Below are 22,751 nucleotides of genomic sequence, written 5' to 3' on the forward strand. Positions count from 1 at the left end.
AGAGTGAAGTAAGTCAGGAAGAGAAAAACAAATATCGTGTATTAATGCATATATTTGGAACCTAGAAAAATGGTACAGATGAACTGGTTTGCAAGGCAGAAATAGAAACACAGATGTAGAGAACATATGGACACCAAGGGGGGAAAGTGGTGGTGGTGGGGTGGGGGTGGGGGTGGGATGAATTGGGAGATTGGGATTGACATGTATACCCTAATATGTATAAAATGGATAACTAATAAGGACTTGCTGTATAAAAATGAATAAAATTAAAAAAAAAAAAGAATTGTGACATTCCTAATGTGACAAAATTTGAGAATTTGACAGAGAAAGATGACTGCAACACAATTAGTGAGCAGTTAGTAGCTGTCACAGTCTGTGCTGGGAAGGCAAGTGCCCAGCACACTCAGAGCTGGTAGGAGTGGCCCGAGTCCCACAGGAAGACCCTGCCCCACAGCTGGCTGGCCCAGACTCTCTGCCCAGGATGTGGAATACGACCAGGATTACAGTTCAATCTGACTGGCCTCTTGAAAACAGAGTTACTGTGGGAGTTTCATCCCACTTCATCGACTGGAAAGACGAGAAAGCTGGTGTGCAGAGCAGAAGCAGCAAAGAACACTCGGAAAAGACTACATGGGCTTCAGGAACCAAGACCCAACAGCATCTCTGACTTACACCTTCAAACACACACAATCCCTCTTTTTGGCTTAAGATATTGCAACCCAGAGTTCTAATGAATGCACCTATTACATGTTTTCAAGCCAAAAAAAAATCACATGACTACTTTAGGAAGATTGACGGGCAGCATGAGAGAAGGGACCAAAAGCAGAGAAAATGGAGTTTAGAATAATGATCCGGGCAACAGAAAATGATGGCGCAGAGACAATGGAAACAGAAGAAGGGGGCAGGTACTGTGGCAGCTACTAACTGCTCACTAATTGTGATGCAGTCATCTTTCTCTGTCAAATTCTCAGAGGAGGGAAGGGAGGGAGAACACGAACACTCTGGTCCCTTCTCTGAGTTCCATTATATCCTCCTGGTGGCCAGGTAGTTTGATAAGGATAGGGTTTCTCTTCTCCCTATATAAAAGACTGATATACTCCTATGCACGTTTTTCCCCATCTGTTTAGAATTAACTCTTGAAGGGTTTATTTAAAAATGTTTCCAATATTTTATTGTAAAAACTTCCAAACATAGCAAACTTTAAGGAATACTCCCACACACCCAGCTCGAGATCACATCACTGACATTTTGCTAATACTTGCTTTATCACATATCCAGCCATGTCCGTCCCTCTACCCAACCATTAATCCCTCTTACTGTTGGTGCCATTCAAAGTAAAATGCAGACAAGAGATCATTTCCCCCTAAACAATTTGGTGGCAGTATCATCAACTAGAGTTCAATATTTGCCTAGTTTTCTTTTAATGTACAATTTAAATACAGTGAAACACAGCTTAGATGTACTTTCACCGAGTTTTGGCACACACCTGTACAAGCCAAACGCTGATCAAGATGTAGAATGCTACCATCATTCCAGAACAAGCCCTCGGGCCCCCTTCCCAGCCCAGCCCTGTCCCCATACCTCTACCCTCAGCCCAGAAAAACTACTGCTTTTCATCCTAGGTAGTTTGGCTTGGGCTGTGTCCAACTCTCCCTGAGGCACCGCAGTGCATTCCAGGCCGAGGTCCTCAGGTCAGTCTGAGGGATGAAAATGCGGCCCCTCTGCATTCCTTCCCAGCCCAGGAATGGCACGCGCTGTGCCCTTTCAGCGCTGGCGATAAGCAAGCCCTGCATTCGCCTGGCCCCAACATCTGTGAAGATGATCATTTGGAAAATGACTGGGACTAAAAACAAAAAAGCCACACAGCCTTCCATAAAACTAATATGCACATCTAAATTTAAAAGAAAAAAAACAACTATTAACAAAAGCTGGACTGGCTAGCAAAACTGGATTCTTCTAAAAGAAAGCCAAAAGCTTACTGTGTATATTTCCACATGGTTATACACTTCATATCCTTAAACTGCTAAAGGCAGACGGTGTAATAGGAGGTTTAAAAACAAAAGAATTTAAAAGAACCTGGGCCTGAACCACAAAAGAGACCAAGATGTCTGTGTTTTTAAAGATACAGAACCATCACTCTAACAAATTACTTTCCTGTTCAATATATAAATGACATTTCACCACTTATTTTATATTACCAGTGGCCAGCTTGGTTGTCAACATTCTCCTGTGTAAGCCCTTGGACGATCCCTGGTTTCACTGGAGCCCACGGCACAAACAGGGTCTTGCGTCTCCCATCCCCATCTAATATTTTTAAGGGAGAGAGAGTGTATGTGTGTTTGGGGGAGGTTGCTGGAAGGGTCAACGTGGAAGGCTGTGTCACTACAGGCCCTGCCCCTGCAGTGGTCCTGCCCCAGGGCGGGCTCCACCAATGCTCTAGAGCCCAGGGGGGCACAAGCACAGCTGAGGAGCCTCTCCTCCTGTTGAGCAACGTTGACCACAACCATTGGAGGGGCTGGGAAAACAGGCTGGAGTCCAGGCTCCCTCTGCCCCTCGACTCACCTTCCAGGACAGGAGGTGACACGAAGGCAGGCGAGCCAGGAGTCTGTTCTCAACGGGAGCCACCTCTCCCCACAGTCCTGTTTCACACTGGATGGAAAATGCCCCACTCTTCCCCTCCCCTGCCCTCCGGTCCCTCCCCGACCCTCACCTGGAAACCAAGGAACAAGTAAAACCCGGAGAGAGAGACAGCCGAGTCATCCCAAGTCCAAGAGCTGGTTAACAAATGTGGAAAACAGGACTGGAGTCTGCGAGCCTGTAGAGCCAGAACTGCTAAATACTTGGGAGTTTAATACAAGTATCAAAGAACGGACACATCCGAAGGGCGTGGGGCAGCAGTGAGGGCTTATAAAGTTCCAGGGATGGCTCAGAGTCAGCTCTGCCACACAGGAGGCCGGGCCTGGCCGACAGCAGGGGAAGGGCAAGCAGAGCAGGGCTATGGAGAGGGAGAGGGCCACGGGCAGGAAAGGGCAGAGGAGGGAGGAACTTCCCAACCACCACAAGTCACAGGTCTCAATCTAGTAAACGCTAAACTGGCGAATGACGAACAAAATCCTACTCGTACACACCATCAGAGCCAGGCCAGCGTGCTTATCCTCTCTGGGAGGAAAAGCGAAGGCTTCTCTCTTCCATGGTTTAACTGAACTCAGATCCCTTCCAGCCACAGAATAACAGAATCATCATTTTACACATCCCCACAAAAGCAAAGAGGCAGTGATATTTAATTCCAGGGACTAAAAAAACCTTTTCCCTTTACTCACCCCGTAGGGCTCCTACCCTATTTTATTTTTCGTCACAGGATTTTATCTCCTCCTGAAATTCCAAATCTTTATTTGGTTATTGGTTTCCCACCCACCCACCAACCAATCGACCACCCACAGACACACACACACTGACTAAATGAAAGCAATTATTCCATGTTATATCCACCACAGCAAATACAGTATTGTAAATTGTGCTTTAATTTCTGCAATCGGATATGATGCAGTGAAATACAAGTATAAACTCTCATTGTACATCCAGAAAATAAAAAGCACATTTATACAGATTTAGCCCAACAGCTTATTCCCTTTTTTAAAAAACGTTTTGAATGTAATTAAAGCTAATTTATCTTCAGTGTAAAAACTTGGAGGTATAAACAAACTCAAGATATTACATACAGGAAGTTAATGTACATTTCCAAACGTGCACAGTGCAGCATTTCAGACAAAGTAAATGGTCTCATTTCAGCTTTTACTGGTAAGCATAATCCACATCTCAATCTTGAATAAAAACGTCACAATATATAAACCCACTGAGAATCCTGTACACAAATACGGCTTTATAGAAATCTGATTTCAAATATAAATACATAAACTGTCATGACCTTACGTGTTACAACAGCTTATTTTTCTATCGTAATTTTATAAAAAAAAAAAATCATAGAAAAATATTTCAATGCACATTCAACCACTATGACAGGGGCCGTGACCTTGTGCCTTTAAACCATACCTTATGGAGTGTAAAGCATCACACCAGGCATTTTTGGAATGAAAATTACTAAGATCTTAAGACTGAAGAGGCTACTGTATAAATATTCCCATTATAATATGGTAACAAAACTAGTTAGCTCCATAGTGTACCTGGGAGGCAGTGGGGCAGGGAAGGGAGGTTAGTGCTAGTTTAAGAAGGCCCACAGAACGTACAAGAAGGTAGCCAACGAACTAGGGTCATTTTAAAATCCCCACTGCAAGCCCAACACTGACCTTACTAGTGAGACTCTTAAGGCAACCAAGACTGGGCATGTGTTTGGCCCCAGATGCATGAATCCTACCCTCCCCTCAATCTCCACTGTCATGGCGTGGGGAGGACTGCAAAGCAATTTCTTGTGTGTACAAAAGACGATTCAGTGCAAACCGAGAAACTCCTCTTTGTCAATAGTTTCAAAATTTCTTATTGCCCTTAAGCAACTGAAAGTTTTTCTAAACAGGCAATATTCAAATTGGGATCTACACTGGAGAACGAATGGATATAAAAGGCAAACTTTCGAGAGGAAACATTCTAATGCGAGATAATTTCTTTCCCCTTCCTTTTGTGGAATTGAGCAGGGTTCCATGGAGAATGAAAAAACTGGTCCTTACAAAGTGTACTTTCCTGCATTTAAAAAATATATATCATTTAGACAGCAGATCCAGGAAGGTTACCAGGCATAGTCAAGTTTCTTCTATGGCTTTTTAAATCGCTGAGGTACTATGTGATCACCATCACTTCCGATATTTCTGCTTGACCGCTTCCCTATGAAGGCTACGCTCAACAGCGATCCTACTCATCAGTCTATAAGGTAACAGAATCTGGGGAAACCGTCCTGAGGACGGCGGGCACAGACGCTTGACGCCCCGGCGTGCCGTTAGGAAAAGGCAAAGCAACTGCTTTCAAACACTGCACGCCTCCAGAAAAGTGGAAGCTCTTCTGGGCAAACCAAAGGGAGTCCCCCAGTTTGCCCAAAAGGTTTAGCAGCAAGATCCCGGGACCACGTGCACCAAGGTGGGCAGCGTGCAGGGGCAGTGGCGAGTGGTACAGAGCAGGCGGGGGACCCGGGGCTGCCGGCCCCCGAGCCAGTCCCCCGTCCCACATAAGGTGACACAGCCTGAGGATGCTCGGAAACGTCAGGATGGTGACACGCGTGGCGAGAGGACGCAGAAAGGAAAGACGCTAAGGTTTGGAGGTGAAGGCCATACATCTAAACGCCTCTGTTTGAATCTCTCAACTCGCCACACACACATCAGGTAAAGCTGGACTTGTTCCAAGCCGCGGTGGGCTGGAGAGACACTCACGGCTCCCGACGGCTGGGGAAATCACGCTGGCACAGCAGAGATCGGAGACAGTATGGAGCCCAAGCACATCTCACCAAGGCCCCTTCTAAGTAGTAAGCCAGCTACCGCCGGGTCCGTATGATACTAATGCAGAGGACACTGGCCACAGTTGTATTATGGGTCAAGCAGTAACTCCTTTCCACTAATAATACTAGGGCTATGGTTTTCATTGCATAGTCTTTCAGAATCATGGGGGTTGGAGAGGGAAATGAGGACCAGCTCTTTTCCTGAAGGCCCAGGCTTCCTCCCAGCAGTCAGCTTCAGCGTGACAGCCCGATGCAGACAGCAGACGTGTCTGGCTCCTGCCTCAGCCTGTGACACGCCTCTCTTACCTCCACTGAGCAGCCCAGTCACACATCCCCTAGATCCACAAACTCATCTTCTCGCTTGGCCAAGTCCTCTTCATCTCCCAGAGCTTTCCACCCGCTGGTGGGCAGGACTGGCTTGGAGGAATGGCGCTGCAGCAGCGCAAAAGGGAACAAGGAGGACAGGCGGGCCGAGGTCCTCAGCAGCGAGGCGGCCTCTGCCTGGGGGGCCTCCTGGCTGTGGTGTCTCTCCTCGATTTTCTCCTGTAGGCGCTGGACTTCCTCCATCGTCTCCAAGAGTTTGCTCAGGGTGGCCACTCTGCCACCACCCAGGATTTGGGCCTCTGGAATCCACCGCAAGTAGCGCTGGGCCCACACTTTGATCTCTGGCCCCTCGATGTGAGGCAGCAGTAGCCCGTGGTAGTTGGGGGGCTTGCTGCGCCAGCTATCGTAGAACTCTCGGAAGTTGTCCTGCAGCTCCTCAGAGGAATTAATCAGTTTGCTAATTCTCTTGCCCAGAAGGTTTTTAATTAAATGATCTGTTTCTTCCCTGAAAAATCCTCTTTTGGGAGATGATTTAGATTGGGTGAGTGGCAAAGAAAGTTGTCGTTGATGCTTTGAGAGAAAACACAAATAAAAATCTCTGGTTAGCTGGACAGCACGGTGACAGCTGCTCCCATCAAGGCAGAATCCTGCTTTAACAGAAGTCATGAGATATCAGAACTGCCCCGTGAACGTAAGTTCATTGCAACGCTATCACACGCAGAGAGAAAGCAGCGGCGGGCGGGGGTTTCTTGTTTATGCCACAATGCACGTGTCAGGTGCACACTGGGTGTATAAACAAATGGGTGAAACCAGGTGCGGGGCGTTAAGTACTTGTGAAGGACAAGCTTAAGTTAAGATAGGCTGATGATGATTTAGGGGAGTTTGGGGATGAGGCCTATTCATTTTTGAAAGGAGCAATATGTTTCTTCGTTGAGAAATTTACAGTGTTCGCTTTCACAGTAGTCTGAACACCACCTGTGAGGAAGTGCTGCCGACAACCTGAAGAGCCTGTCACTCCACTGAAATAATGTGTAGGCTTAACTTGTAGGCTACTGGGCATCCAGTGGGAGGTCAAGCCTAAGTCAAAAAGATTCTGGACAGAGACAGACGGGAGCAAAAGAAACCTGAGGACTGGCTAAGCAGGCTGGATGTGCCTCTCTGATGAGCTGCACGGAGTAGAAAACGTGAGAGCATTTACACTTTTGCCCTCGTCGGTAACTCCACCTGCAGCCAAAGCAACGTGTTGCGTTTGGGGATGCACTGCGAAAGGGCTGTGAAGATGGTCAAGACGGTTACGAGGGACCCCTGGTGCCCAAAGGAGAAGGTAAAAAGCTGAGGAGAAGCTGTTTCTCTCCAGCTCTTCTGCCCCTGAGGTATCCATTTGAAATCAGAATAGATAAAAGTGTTATTCTGGGGCTAGTCTCCTAACTCTCTAACATGCTCCTGCCAGTGGTTCTTCCTTATAAAAAATATTTCCTTATTATGGAATGTAGAACAACAATAAAAATACAAAGTAGAAAGCAAAACCATTCACAATACCCCAAGTCAGAGATGACCAGGATTTTTGACTTTCCATCTGGGGGCAGGAGAGCCGAAGGCCAGGAGTCGGGGGCCGGCCTCTTCTCTCCAGTGATCCAGGTGAGTCAGGGATCAGGGGAAGCAGGTGGAACCTAACAGCCACAGACTGTTCACTGCCTACCGGGTTCTGTGCTCAGCGCTTAACGTGCAACCACTTACCCAGTTCTCAAAGTCACTATTACTGCCCCCATTTTACAGATGAGAAAACTAAGGCACAGAGGTTAAGCAACTGCAAAGGCCCCAGCTACCAAGTGCCAGACGTGGTTTCACGACCACAGTCTGGCTCCAGAGCCTGGACTCTTAACAGAGCTCTCCTTGTCTTGCAAGCCCCTCTCTGAAGCCCTAAGTGAACGGAGCGTTCCAGACAGGCCAGGTGTGAACAGCACTGTGCCCCCAGAGCCTGGTCAAGGCCTAGGGCTGAGGCTGGGACCCCACACCTGAGTGGACCCCGTGGTCACGAGTGGCAATTCCCAGGGCAGTGCATCGTGCTGGCCGGCCACGGCTCTTTGGTCTCTACAGAACTACTCCAAGGTCACCTGTCCACTCAACAAGAGGCCCCGCGCCTGACGCCCAGATGCCTCACCAAACGGCTTCACAGGTCCTCGCTGGCCCAGCGCCAGCTCTGCATTAGCTAGTACAAGCCGAGATGCCCCAACCCTGCAGCTTAAGTCTCTCCCACTGGCCAGCTCCTGGAACCTAGGTCCTCTGCTCCCATCTACAAGAAGGGACACTTAGAACAACGGGGCCTGGGCAGAGAAATGGACTCTAGTCTTACCGAGTGGAGCTTTTATTTCCTCCCTTCCGTCTCTGAGTCTCTGAGGGCCTGGAGCAGCTCTGCAATCCTGACCAGGCGGGAAGTGTGTGTGCGGCCACCAGGGGGCACAGCACGCTGACAAAAACTGACCTCCGGCCAAACTGTTCTGGAGCGCAGGGCAGTTCTGGCCCAACAGACAGGAAAGAGGTTGAGCCAGGAGGGCAAACACCCAGCCTGGGCCTGAGGACCCTTGAAGGGCGAAGCATCAGCTCTAAGTTATCCAGCAGCTGTGCCTTCTGCGAGTGCTGGCTTTGGCTCACCTGGGTCCCCAAGCCCCTTTAGAACGGAGCCAGCTCCCACAGCAGGACGGGCTGGGCTCCCAGGAGCCCCGTGGGATGGCGGGATCAGAAGGATGGCGGTGGAGAAGGCAGTGACGCGCACCGACTTGTGACTGGCCACCACTGGCCACCCCGCTCTCCCTTTCATGGGGTCGGGGGGCTGGCAGGGGGTCCAGGTCAGGAGACTGAACGGGAAATGCCATGTAAATCACGCATCACCCAGGGAGCGTCGGGGTTAATAACTAGTAAGGTCAGGAACAAATATCTAAAGGGAGGCCCAAATAATTTGATGCCTGTCGTTTTCAGCCCAGGTCTGCAAACAACAGCCCGCGGGCCCAATCTGGCCTGGTGCCTGCTTCTGTAAATACTGGAACACAGCCAGGCCTGTCTGCTTACGGGGCGTCTGTGGCTGTTTTCGAGCTCCAACAGCATGCGGGAAGTTGTGCCAGAGACTTTGTGGCCCCTGACAGAACACGTTAGTCGCAAACACCATTGTTAGCGTGAAGAGAGGCCTGGCTATTAAAGATGTGAACCGGTACAGATGGCACAGTAGAGCCCACACCGTGATCGCCGTCCCCTCTACTCTACCAAGCGCACGCGGGCAGGGGCGAGATGCTCGACTCCACGCAGCAGCCCCGGCGACACTCAGCTAATGGCTACGTCTCATCAGGACAGACGCTGGCCTGCTGAAGGCAAAGGATTCTCAGGGGCCCTGACAATCTGCCCGTCACGATCTCGACTGCAGACTGTGTCCGTGTATCTCTCATCCTTACAGACATGGGGATCTCTGCGCAGACGAAGGGGGTTAGACATGTGCACATCTTACTTTGAAATGCGTTCCTTTCCGCTGGCCTTTGTCCAGTTTTGGCTTTTCCACGTAAAGAGGGTTTTTGAGCAACGTCTGGGCTTTGGGTTCGAACTGCACAGACCAGTCCCACACGGTGAGGAGATTCAAAGGCTTGCTTTGTGCACCCTGGCCTTCCCGGCCCTGCCAAAACAAGCACAGGTCACGGCGCTTCCAGCGGGGCTGAGGAAAGCAAACACGGCGCTGGAGACGGGCCCCAGGAAGGCGCGCCCCGCCTGCCCTGAGAGCCAGCCTTCCAGGGGCTGCTCACTGCACTAATGGCTCTGCGTGGGGAGGGGCAGGACGCGCTGCTTCCAGCGGGCCGCATGCCAGCCGCGGTCTCCCAGGACAGCACCCTTGTGAGGTCACTCCTAGTTTTCCAATTCACCTTTGGGGAAACTGAGGCTCAGAAAATGGAAGTGACCGCCTGAGGTCACGAAGCTGGTGAGCAGCGAGGCTGTGTGAGCGGAGCCTGGTAAAATCCCACTGGAGGGCCAGCTCCAGCAAACCCCGAGGCCCCCAGAGGGCCGGTCAGAGCACCGATGGCGCAGACTTAAGGCCCTGGGAGCGCGGCCTCAAGGGAGACTAAAGACGTTTAAGACGGAAAGTGAAAGCCTAGCTTCCCTGCTCCGCCACAGCTCTCTTCAGAGTCACTCCAGGCATCGGGCAAGTGGAAGAGAAGGCATCTGACCTATTCACAAAGACAACTTTTAATCTGCTTCATTCCTGGCTCTGACACTTGCTCCCGGCTCCAATATTTACCATGTGACCCGGGGCGAGTTACTCACTGTCTCAGTGCCTCAGCTCCTCAGGGATAATAATAATTCAGACCCACAGGGTGCTTGAGGATTAAATATCAATACCCGGAAAGCACTCAGAACAGGGCCCAGCATATAATCACTGTTACAAAATTATCATTTTTATCATCAATCTTCTTGCAAACTACCTGTGAGACCTGGCTTCTTCAATACACAGGTTCCTAAGAGGGACTCTTACCATGTTTGTATCTTTCTGATGAGGCGAATTGAAGAAGAAGGTGCTAAAGATAGGTATGTACAGGCTATCTGACAAAACGGTCAGGTACGTCTCCGTGAACTCAAACGCTGGGGGATGCTGGTGCACCAGCTGCCAGACACAGTCTAAGAAGAGCAGGAACACGGGAACCTACGTGAAAACGAGATACACGTGACTGAGGGGCACCGGCGGTCCTGGGTTCAGGGCAGCCACCTCGACAGCTGGGGAATAACCTCTCCCGGGCACTATATTCTCTGGGAAACGCATTCCAGGCGATTCACATTCTCAACTCCATCCCATTCCCAGCGATAAATATGGTCAACTGAAACCACACACCCGTGGATTAACATCAGGACTTGGCAGGACCTCTCTGCGTGAAAGACATTCCTGAGATGATGTAAAAATCTCCTTGTCAATCAGCACTGACAGATGAGCACTTGCAACTGATCCTGGTAACAGGGAACACTAGCTCTGAACCTCAACAAATGAAATGCTGTTCCCCACAGAAGAATTCCACTCTTCTCATTAGTAGCACTCTGTTACAAAGAAATACTACTCAATTACTTCAAATACTGTGGATACTCCCTTCTCCACACCCCTGACAATGAGGGCGCAGAAGAGAAAAAGGACGGGAGAGAAGGCAGAAGCAGCAAAAATGAGTTTCTAACATTTTTCACAAATGCACTTTTTTAAGCGATGGCCTCTTTTATTAGCTTCAGAGGCAAGCCCTCTAATAGCAGAGATGAGAGTTTTCGAGGGTGCCTTGTCATCCCCAACTACTCCTTGTCCAATCACCAGTGACCCTGTCAGGTGGACAGGACAGGCCACGTCACAGTCTCTCCCTTCCCGAGCTTGGCCAAGGTCTCACACACAGCTCCTGAGAGGCGGGAGCTGGGAAGCCAGCTCTTTTTTTTTTTTGCAGTACGCGGGCCTCTCACTGCTGCGGCCTCTCCCGTTGCGGAGCACAGGCTCCGGAAGCGCAGGCTCAGCGGCCATGGCTCACGGGCCCAGCCGCTCCGCGGCATGTGGGGTCTTCCCAGACCGGGGCACGAACCCGTGTCCCCTGCATCTGCAGGCGGACTCTCAACCACTGCACCACCAGGGAAGCCCGGAAGCCAGCTCTTGAATCAAAGTCCAGTGCCGTGTCAATTACATCACAAAGTAGACCACCCAGTTTTCTATCAAAACTCCAGTATGTCAGTGTTGAGATGAAAAGAAAGGTCTACATGGGCAACTTTATTTCACACCTCATTTTATGTTCAAGAGCATACTTAAATAGAGCGTAAAATGTTTGGACCTCATTGTACAGTCAGGGAAATGGGCTCACAAAGTACGGGTGACTCCTCCCAACACTGGGTAAACAGACCTGATCTGCTCTCGGGCTCTTGCTCCACTAGACACGGTGCCTGTCAGTCCCCCTTTTCTCAAGATATACAAACTATACGAGATATACAAAAGCACACTCTTCCCCACACAGTATCAGCTCTTTCTGCCCGTCATGTTATTTGAGTCCCATTAACCTTTCAAATTAGTATCTCAGAAACGCAAGGTCCCTTTCAAGACTGAAAGATGGTGATGTCCATTCAGCCCAATGGGACACGGATGAGTACAGAACTGTCCTGAAAGAAACTGCAGGCCTAGTGAGAGGGGGCTGGGTCTCCCAGGACACACCAAGCCCTTATGGGCAAGAGCCACGTCTCTGTTTCCACAGCCGCTGTGTCAAGCTGTCCAGCACCGCAGACAGACGTGCTTATTACCTGGGGTAAGAAAAACCACCAGTCGCCCTGCTAGCATACGTTACCTCTGCAGGTGATCTAATTAAAGTTCACCTGTTTTCATTTTTCTTTCCACAGTCGTTAATAATGCAGCCAAAGGAGTTTGCACCGCTGTAACCTAGACAAGTACACCCCAACCTGGGGGGCTCATTTTCACTAACTGAACTGTAACACTAACTCTCCAGTGCTTGAATTCGGAGGCCCAGACCTGCAGCTACCATGGCGAAGGCCCTGGTACTGGATAGCATTCACATAACCCTGTGCTTTATTTTGAAAGGGTTTACTGCAAGGAAAATTTACTTTGCGTTATTATGTATTTTCTGTAGGAAACTTGTACCCTAAATGTTCTTTTTTTTTTTTTTGCAAAGACTAAATTAACAGAAACTGTGGGAGTCTCTCTCACTGAGTTCATTTTTATTTAAGTTTTACAAATCAGTATTACTTCCACCATGAAATATAATAGCCCCCTGGGGTACACAATTTAGAAGAGAAGACTCTGAACACACCTGTTAATAAACACCCCTCTCCCCTGGGAAGAGTTTCAATAGTGTTTCAAGCATTGAAAGGCATCTAGCAGTGCACTGACCTCAGCCTTCCTGACAAGCCCCTAAAAGGCGAGCACTTTGCAGGCAGGAGCCCTCGGTCGGAAGACAGATGAATGAAGAGACGGGGCTCTGCTTCCCCATGGCTGCCGGGTCTGTGATGGGGACACTCACCTCCTCCTTGTCACTCTGACGTAGATGGTTGCAGCGGTCCAGGAAGCAGTGTCCGCCCACGATCCACTCCTTCTGGACAAGGCTCTGGAAACCGAACCTGGTTCGACAGTGGGGGTCCATCATCACTTGCACCAGAGAGGAAACGAGGCAGCAGAGGTCGGAAGCGTTCTCCTCTGGGGTGGAGGGAGGCCCAGCAGCAGCGCGGAGAGGAAGGAGGGTACCAAGTGTTAAAGAGCTGCAGAGGGCTCGCACAGGCACAGGTAACAGCAGGGGCCTCAACACCAGCGCCTCCCACTGACGGTCAAGCGCTAATTCTCCAAAGGCCAGGGCCAGTGGGGAAAAAGCGGTAGTGTTTTCAGATTGAGAGACAAATAGCTTCTAGCCTGGCTGGCACTGGTTCCAGCACACACTGGCACTAAAGATGGATTGGTTACTGATGAATAAATGCAGCATGGCAAACCCACTGTCAGAATGCGGGGTCCAAATGTGCTACACGATGAGGGCACAATCAGATACATCATGGCACTCGCTGGGCTCCACAGACCAAGTTCAAAACCCTTCCAGCTGGTGTGTCAGGGTCTCCATCACTGAACTCATTGTTCCAAGGCAAAACTGCTTCTCAGCCACCTTTCCTCCACTACCTCTGCTTCGGAGAAAGGGTAGCATTCCTGGATTGCACCAAAATGCTCTGATTCTCAGCTCTACGGCTCTTTCCATTTCTGTCTGGGAGCACAGAGGGGCCCGCTTCTTTCTGCCTAGCCTAGAGGAGAAACTCTCCACAGTAAGTATAAGCCATGTGCCCACCCCTGGGGTGCACGGTACAAAACCACACGATGAAAATTCTGCTCACATCCCGGTTCACCATAAATGACTCATAGCAAATAAAAACATACATCTACATCCGTGCATTTGTCTTAGTTTTAAGGTCCTAAAAGTCAAGGTCTACAGCCCTGTGGTTTCTACTTTACACAAGAAGTGCAACTCAAGGTGCTATTTTAAAATGTCCACGAGGACAATGGTGCTGGTAGCCATGGGTTTAGAGAAACTTCAGAACGAATTCTACGTAGGGAGGTGTTTGCACTGTTAAACTCTCCTCCTGAACCCCGGGTCACGAAGCACTACAGAGCCACGCTTACACTGTGCTCCTACTTCTCCTCCAGGAAACAAGCCTAAACAATGGGAACACATGGGTTCAGAAGAAGCAGATTTTTATATTTGTCTTTCTTGTGCTATCACCTTCCAAAACAAGTTTCATTTTTTAAGAGAATCTTCCTTCTTGCGTATGAAGGGTGTTAACAGTACACATGCGAGTCCTAGGAAGAGCAGCTAGAGAATGAGACTTCAGAGGTACAACTCAGCAGTCCTTCGGGGAGTGAGGAGAGCTCAGCCTCACCCGCTAAAGATCCCCATTTCATTTTACGCAACTCTGGGATTGGTGCGGTCTGGCCCTGGGTACTTGCACCTCTCAGCCCCCCAATCTTTATCCCTCCTTTTCACCAGTTACTCAGTACTCTGTTCTGCCGTTGTTAATTAGATCTTTTTCAATAACACCCTTAGGCCTGCTCTCTCAAACTTCTAGAAGGCAGAGGCATAGAGCTCTGTACATGGGAGGTGCTCAGTGCATGTATTAAAATTTAAGTCAGAAGGTACAGAAATCACAGGTGGACACATTTCCAGTCTGCTCACAGAAGCTAAATTCTAGCAGTCATGGAGAGTGTCAGAAAAATGATAAAAGCCTGAGGGGATGAAAGCATGAGACAGTCTACTTAATGTAAAGCATGGGGCTATAAGAAACTTTAAATATTCAAAACAGCAGATACTATTTTAGCTCAGATCTAACCAATTCCACCAACAATCTTTGTTGCATGAGGTTTACACTTCTTTTACACATTCTGGGTGTGTATATCCTGTCCACATGTACAGGAAGTTAAGTCCACGGAAGAAAAGGGAATCGCGGTCCACACCAATCGTGGTGGCAACTGCACGAAGTTGTCCGACACAAAGATGTAAAAATAACCATTAAACCATCCATGGGTCTCTTCATACAAAAACGATCATCCAAAGATTTTAACTTTGAGTTAATACAAAACAAAACCTCAAAATATGAGGAAATGTGAGCTTTGGTAAAGATACCAAACAATTCCTTCTTGGGCTGCGAATAGGTCTGCCGAGTTCCAAGTGAAAGAATTTATTTTTAAACTGTAACAATGAACTCCAAAGCAGAGCATTCCAAGGTCAGGGTAAAAAGAATGGAAGGATTTCTACACCAGCTCGCTCCTTCCACAAGACAATTCCACTTACATAAATCTCTATATACAGAAACAGAATCCCAAGTAAAGGAAAAAGGAAACCACCCTTTGTGCTTTAAATATATTACCTAAAAGAAGAACGTTCATGTTTTGCGCTTCTAGACATTCTATAATCTCTATTGCTTTTTTCAGGCAGCGTCTACATAGGAGAGAGGCAAGAAAAACAGATATTAGTTCCTGAGCTTAGTATCATGAACAATAAGAAATTCAGAGGCATCTGACATGACCTTCAGTTTTCTATCTCATTTACTGTTTCATGCTGAAGATCTCCAAAAAGAAACAAATTATCATTCATGCTATTCAGATACTGCAAGACACTCATCTGCTTATTAGAAACTTAAAATTTTCAGAAGGGATTTCCAAAATGGATGTAAAAATGTTGCTACGTGATTCCTAAACTAGAAATACTTATTGCAAGTTCGTATCTGAGTGTGTTGGTGAGTCCCAGTAAGACCCAGAAAGGCCCACATCTGGAGGCTGTGCTGCAGGTCCATTTTGTTAACTCAAGGTCATGGGCTAAATGTGTTGGTGTGGCTGGAAAGGCCCAGTGTGCCCTGAAACCCCTTTGTCTCTCTCGACGCAGCTCCGTTTGAGACTGTTGCCGCTGCCAGCAGCTCTGCCTTCTGCACTGGTAACCCTGCAGCAGTGGCGCCTCCCTGGGCTCTTCACCGGCTTAGGGACACTCACCTCTACCCACCCCATGGAAGGAAAGGTCCTTTTATTTTATAACATTCATCACAATACTTGCAATTATATATTCAAATTAAGGACATGCAGCAGGCTCCTCAAAACCTATTTGTTAAAAAGTTTTTGGAGGCCTGAGGCTCCTTTGCACAAACTCCCAGGCAGATGTGAGAGAGGATGCCGAGCTAGGTGGAAGGGAGGAGTCTTCTCTTCGGAGCTGTTCTCTCCCCTGCTCTCACCCTGTCATCATTTCTGTTTTGCGCCTCCCTTTGCCCTCTCCTCTACTTAAGGGCAACAGACAGAAGCTATTCAAAATGGGAAGTAGGAAAGGGAATAAAATTCTGTTTTCTCGGAATCTCTACTTAACTCCGAAATGAAAAATAACTAATTGGCATTAATGACAGTAAAAAAAAAAAAATTTAATAGGTAAGAGACATATAAGATACAGAATTCTTCTAAAAAGGTATTCAGTAAAAACTCAGCATCCGGGGAATTCCCTGGAGGTCTAGTGGTTAGGACTCCGCACTTTCACTGCAAGGGTGTGGGTTCCATCCCTGGTCTCGGCCAAAAACAAAAACAAACCCAGAAACTCAGCATCCCTCCCCTTCTCAATCCCCAGATTCCTCCCTGGGGGTGAGCGCTGCTGCTCAATTAGAACGCTGGGTTGCCACGCCCCCTTTTTTGTAGGCTTCCCATCCCTAGTCTATAGTCTAGGGAGCAGATCTCTGTATGGGCAGGTAGCATGTCTGTAAATTCTTATCAGATGTGCACAGAAATAATAAATAATGAATGTAAAATCCAGCTGAGCCCTGAACAGAATATGTGATCTAAGAATATTTAACCGTGAAATAGAAAACAGTTAAATTATTTGTCAGGTTGCTTTACTACTTTTTTAAAATTTCTGGCTGCCTTGGGTCTTCGTTGCTGAGCGTGGGCTTTCTCCAATTGCGGCGAGCGGGGGCTACTCTTTGTTGCGGTGCGCGGGCTTCTCACTGCAGTGGCTTCTCTTGTTGCAGAGCGCGGGCTCTAGGCGCGCGGGCTTCAGTAGTTGTGGCTCGTGGGCTCTAGAGTGCAGGCTCAGTAGTTGTGGCACATGGGCTTAGTTGCTCCGCGGCATGTGGGATCTTCTCGAACCCGTGTCCCCTGCATTTGGCAGGTGGATTCTTAACCACTGTGCCACCAGGGAAGTCCTGCTCTACTACTTTGGCTTAGAGAACTGTGTAATTCATGAGCAAAACAACGCCTTGAAATACCTGATTATGTCAAGCCAGCTGCTACTTTCCAGCAGGGAAAACCATTTTATATCTGTGTCCCAAAATTCGGTACTATTATCTGAAAAAAGGAAAAAGAGTAAAGAAGTCAGGCACTGTTTGCAGCTGTGCCTCTGCTGTAAAACCTGTGCTGTTCAGAGGCGCTGCCCCAGACTAGGCTGAGAATCCAGCATTTCAAACCTTCAGCTGAAATTGTTTTTGAACTGTAAACCCCTGGAATGGTGTGGCAGTCAAAAATAGACTTTCATTGCTCAAGTAAAAAGTGCCCTACAATCTGTATACTAAGCCACAGTCCACCCTGTAACTCAACAAGGAGAGTAACATGCTTTAGGCAGACAGAGTCGACATCCAGGCTGCTGCTCTTAGAAGAGGAAGATGCAACAGGCCACGTCCTAATGCCAAGGAGGCCTGAGGGAAGAGCTAGCTTCTGCTGGAATACTAAACACACACGTTTACCTTGCACGCCAGACAATATCCCCCCAACCCACCTGATACAGAAGCCCTGCATTTTACAGAAGTCTACTGCATGTCAGAGCTGCAAACTCAAATCACTGAGAAGGCAGATACCCCTGCAAAGTACTGGATGGTGAAAACAGAAGCGGAGAATCACAGTCCTGGATCAACTAGTGCAATTTCTTACTTCTCCGCCAGGTGCCTGCTTTTTATAAACCTATTTTATAACACACAGCACAGTGTGTTCTAATTAGAGGCACACACTTGTTTCTCTTGGTGTCATATTCATCTTTATCTCCAATGCCCAGCATAGTTAGTGTGTATAATGGAAATTCAACAAATGTTGACTGAATGAATGAATAAATCCTAAATCAGACCACTAGGCTAAAAAGTCAAAGTTAGGAAAAGCTACCTATAAGTGTGACGAATCTCAGAGGATAAACACTCATTCAAGAGTGAAGAGAATCAACAGGTGACTGACTTTGATTACATCTGATTCAAGTTCTGAACTGTTCACACTGGGCAGCCTGGGCAGGGAAGTGGTGGTGGCTAGGATGGGCATATTTCATTTTCTACTTTGCACATTTCAGATTAACTGAATGTTTTTTACACTGTAAAAAAAATATATATATATGCTCAATCGGAAAAAAAATAAATAAAATATTTCCACTTGGTGAGGGAGGAGTCCATTTAATAAGCCACTAAGGAAAACAAACAGATGATTCACTTTACAAAATAGCCGGTGAATACAGGTACTGCAAAGTTCTACAACTTTTAAGGGAGAAGCTCAACGCTCACCACTGGGGAAGGAAGAGAGGAGGACGGTGGCTCTGTGTTCACTGCCCTGAGAAGCGGCAAGAGTGGGGCAAGAGCCTGGAGCAAAATGGTGGCAGCAAGTGTACCGAGGGCAGCTGGCCCCGTGGTGACTGGCCCCTCCGCTCCGTGACACCAACCCTCACGGCCGGGAACCTCTGTGTACAGCCATGAGGAACCCAGGGGAATGGCACCGACTTTCACCTGATCCACGCGGCATGTCTTTCCCCATCTGACAGAAAGTTTTTGCTCGGCATTCTTCTCACCTATCAGAAACAGCTGTTTAAATTTAGAGTAGGCCGTCTGGATTTCCTGCAGGGATAGGAAGTTGCTTGACAGGTCTTCAGTTTTAACAATTTCATAGGGTGGCCTGTGGATGGTCTTATAAATTCTAGGTAACAAAAAGTAACAAGAGATTAGAAGAGCAGGCATGAGTTAGAAAGAGTTCGTTTTTCCTGAGCACTTCCTGGGCGCCCAGGTCTGTGTGAAGAGCTCCCACTGAATCCTCCCCAACGAGGCAACTACTGCCCGCTGCCGCTCCCAGCCAGCAGAGGTGGGGATGCAGGAACAAGGGGCAGAGCCACCCGGCCCAAGATTACGAAAGTTTATCACCTGAAAGAGCCAGGATTTGAACCAAGGCAATTTAACTCCAAAGTCTACTCCTTTTCTGTTTTTAAATTCATCCAGTTTAGTTTTTTTTTTAAACTTTTAATTTTGAAAATTTTCAAACATGCAGAAAAGCAGAAAAGAATAACACAGTGACATATACCTTGACCTAGATTTGACAGCTGTCAACATTACAGAAATCATGCCACTTCCCCCTAAATGCTTCAGCGTGCATCTCTAAACACAATGCAGCTGAGGTGCTTCATGATTATGTTACACTCACTCCTTTCAAATTAAAGACGACCACTCTAAACTGTATCCCCAGCACTAAGTGCTTTATCAGCAGGTAAACTGAAATGGACCAACTACCAAGAACTGTTCCCTGCTTCTCAGAAAACAAAAACTGAGCTAACTAAACGATAACAAAATGTACAACAGTACCGACCCATCCAAGAAGTTCTTTTGGATTTGTAAAATGCCATCATCCTGTTCTTTGGGCAGTGCTGACATTTTCAAAAGGGCACATCCGCTGTGGCAGGACCAACACCATATCTGCAAAGGGGAATAAAGGTTTTCCAGATGTAACGTAAACCACCTAACAGAGGACAGGTAAGCTTAGCATTTGAATTCATACAGGGAAATGTACACCTTCAATATGAAATAGCTGAATATATTCAACTTTGTTATGCCAAGGAATAAATGTGTTATACTCATAATGAAAAAGGCTGATTTAGTCTTAAAGACAACAACAACAGAAACTCAGGTCTAGGTGGTCACACTCAGACTCGCTTATAGCCTAACATTACCTTTTGACTTGGCTTTAGTGCTGGGAACCTGGATGATGATGATAAAAACAACAACATCATCATCATCATTATTATTAGGATTATTAGGATAGAAACTATCACTGGAGTGCAGCTCATTATCTCAGGATTTTACATGAATTAAGTCATTTAATTCTCACAGTCACACTCTGAGACAGGTATAAGTATTATCCCCACTAACGACAAGAAACTGAGGCTTGGAGAGACCGAATAACTTCCCCAAGGTGCACAGACAGTGCAGCGGTGACTTCTCAAGGCCGTGCTCCACTTGGATGGCCAAAAGGGGGCAGCTCCCACCGTTAGAGAAAGTCCACGCAAGAAAGCATGGGAAGCTGGTTATTCAACATACATTGGTAAGAGACTTGTACATGCAAGGCACTGAATTAGGTTGTGAGAGGATGGAAAGAGGGCTAAGGTACTTTGTCTACCTTCAAGGTGCTTATATCCTAAAAGGGGAAATAAATTTGCAAATATAATAGGAAGTAGAATGTGGCAAACCACAGGAGAAGGGAATTTCAATGAACAACAAAGGGACGGCAACAGAGAAAGAAATCATATGAATGCCCGTAAGTGACTGATTCAAGTGTTTAGGCATTTTTCTGGATACAGTGGGAGTTTCATTTGTGTGCTCTGCTGTATAGGAACACAAGGAGATTAGAACTGACTAGGGGGCAAAGTAACCTGCCAGGAGAGCCTGTAATGGAGAAGAGGGGAAGATTGGTTGGGGCCGGGGAGTACGGCTGTGGATTTTGTGCCCCGTATAAAGGTCTGGTTAAGGGTTCAACGGTGGCGAAAGCCCAGCACTGCTCTGCTGACCAAGCCTTCGGGCCCCGGCTCAAAGGCAGACCAGGAGGATTTCAGCTGCCCAGAGAGGCGCCCTCTTGCCAGTCATCTGCACCGTAGAGACCACACACTGGTGTGCCAGCAGCATCCTGGGCTGGAGATCAGAGATCAGCAAACCCAGGCGACATTCTGCACCACGCTTAGAAAGTCAGAAAGAGGAACCGCTTTGGGGTTCAGGGGAAGATGATGAATCAGTATTGGGTATGCTGGGTGCCTAGTGCCCACAGGACATCTGTGTGAAGATACTGAGGAGACTCCCAAGATGAGGATTATGACTTAGGAGAAGAAGGCAGGACTGCAGCTCTGGACACAGGAGCTGCCTGCCAGCTTCAGTGGAAGAGACGTGAGCCCACCCCGGAGCGAGGCCACAGGGACGCAGAACTGCTTCAGGAGCTGCCCAAAGAGCACCGACTCTGTAAGCTCCTAACGAGACGAAGTGTTGGAACAGTGAGACAAATCAGCGGGCCCCTTGCTTCCCTCTTACCCCGTTTTCCAACGTCACGCCCAGGCACTCCTGCCCCCCGGTGGGTGCAGCTCACTCTGAGATGGGGGGGACACTCTTAGCCATGACTCGTGACACGTTCTAGGAAGTTAAGTGTTCTTAAGCCTTTTCATCTCCTCTCCTGGGGCAGAAAGAATCTGCTCTTGGTGACATTCAACCACAGCTCATTTCCTATTTGGGGCTCAACTGTCACCTCCCAGCTGAGGCACAAAGGGACAATTCCCTTACATTCGCTGTTTGAAACAGTAAATAGAAAACAAGCAAAATTCTTGGTCCGAGAGAGACTTCTCACAGGAATTTAGCAAAAGACATATGTCTTCTCCTATTGTAATATGTACAATTTCTGTCTGAGAAAGGGCCACAGGGTTCTTAGTAAGAATGACTTGACAACACACAAGAATCAGTGTGATAATCCTGTTTATTTGGTAGATCATTTTTTTTCATTATTCATTATTTGGTAGATCTTTTTTTTTTGGTCTTTTTTAAATTGAAGTATAGCTGATGTACCATATAAGTTACAGGTGTACGATATAGTGAGTCACAATTTTTAAAGCTTATACTCCATTTATAGTTACTATAAAACGTTGGCTATATTACCCATGGTGTTCAATATACCCTTGCAGCTTACTTTATACCTAATAGCTTGTACATTATTTGGTACATCTTAAGGTGTCTCTCTTAATAGAGCCAAAGAGCTTTAGGGGAGCCTCTACAATTGGAGGCTAGAGAGCAGCGTAAGAAAGAAGGAAAGGAACCACTAAGGAGGTAAGAGGACCAAGACAGCATCGTGTTTCCAAAGCCAAGATAGGAATTTAAAAGGCAAAAAGGGGGGGGGGGGTTCACCCAGAACTACAGTGACTGACGGTGTAGAGAACGGGGGCCACCCAGGCTCAGTGACTCTGAGCGTCAACAGCAGAGTGGGGGCGGGCAGAAGCCCTGCTGCAAGAGGAAAGGGGGTAGAGGCAAGCAGAGAGAATCGGTACAGTCCTGAAGTACAGGCAGTGCAGGCAAGGAGAACAAGCCCGCGCTCAACTGTTAAGGAAGGGCTTCTTCAGGTGAGGGAGACTTGAGAATGCCTTCAAGAGAGCAGAATCTCCGGAGATACACGCGGAAGGGGCAGAGCAACGGAAGACAAATCCAGGGCAGAGGAGATAGAGAGCCCGGGCAGAGGTCTGGGTCGGAGATGAAGGAGCACAGAGAGACCACAGGAGGAGGAAGGAGGTCTTGTCGCTCGCTCTCCAAGACCCCTCGGGACTAAGGGAAAGGTGGTCGATGACAGTAAGAGAGTTAAGGGTGGGATCGCCAACTTAAAGAGAATGAAAAAATGGCTACCCTGGCCCCAGGGAAGAACGACACTGGAACCAGAGGGAGTCACTGACAGGCTGCTGAGCAGAACAGGGGCCCAAGTGAAGCAAGGTAACAGTTTTCACGTATCCCATTAAAACGCTCTGCTGTTTGGTCTGAACAATCTGTAGCAATGTTCACTAGCCCCGCAGCAAAAGCATAAATACTCAGGACTGGAGTACAGCAGAGGGTCCAGGAGGCCACAGTCTCTAGAATGGCAGCAAGGGCATGACTGAAATCACAAATGATGCAGGTCTTCCCCGAACAGGAGTTAAGTGGAGGCAGGAAAGACCAGACTAGATGAAAAGTCAGGGTGAAAAAG

The 22,751-nt window shown here is 47.9% G+C and overlaps 1 protein-coding gene across 2 annotated transcripts in view; it reads right to left on the reverse strand.

The window, feature by feature from the left end:
* Nucleotides 1-3,513: 3,513 nt before the first annotated feature.
* Nucleotides 3,514-22,751, reverse strand: part of MTMR12 (myotubularin related protein 12) — a 66,020-nt gene continuing 46,782 nt past the window's right edge. Inside the window, exons 9-16 of one of the 2 annotated variants that reach the window (XM_060146925.1) lie at nt 19,362-19,468; nt 18,577-18,701; nt 17,027-17,105; nt 15,158-15,228; nt 12,781-12,953; nt 10,272-10,439; nt 9,258-9,458; nt 3,514-6,331 (exon numbers count right to left, since the gene is read on the reverse strand). In XM_060146925.1, coding sequence (XP_060002908.1) covers nt 5,762-6,331; nt 9,258-9,458; nt 10,272-10,439; nt 12,781-12,953; nt 15,158-15,228; nt 17,027-17,105; nt 18,577-18,701; nt 19,362-19,468 — 1,494 coding nt within the window. In that variant the 3' untranslated portion in view covers nt 3,514-5,761. The remainder of the gene's footprint in view (nt 6,332-9,257; nt 9,459-10,271; nt 10,440-12,780; nt 12,954-15,157; nt 15,229-17,026; nt 17,106-18,576; nt 18,702-19,361; nt 19,469-22,751) is intronic. The other variant, XM_060146926.1, reaches the window with a different exon arrangement.

Source organism: Lagenorhynchus albirostris, chromosome 3 (assembly GCF_949774975.1).
Source record: "Lagenorhynchus albirostris chromosome 3, mLagAlb1.1, whole genome shotgun sequence".
In the NCBI taxonomy this organism is placed as follows: Eukaryota; Metazoa; Chordata; class Mammalia; order Artiodactyla; family Delphinidae; genus Lagenorhynchus; species Lagenorhynchus albirostris.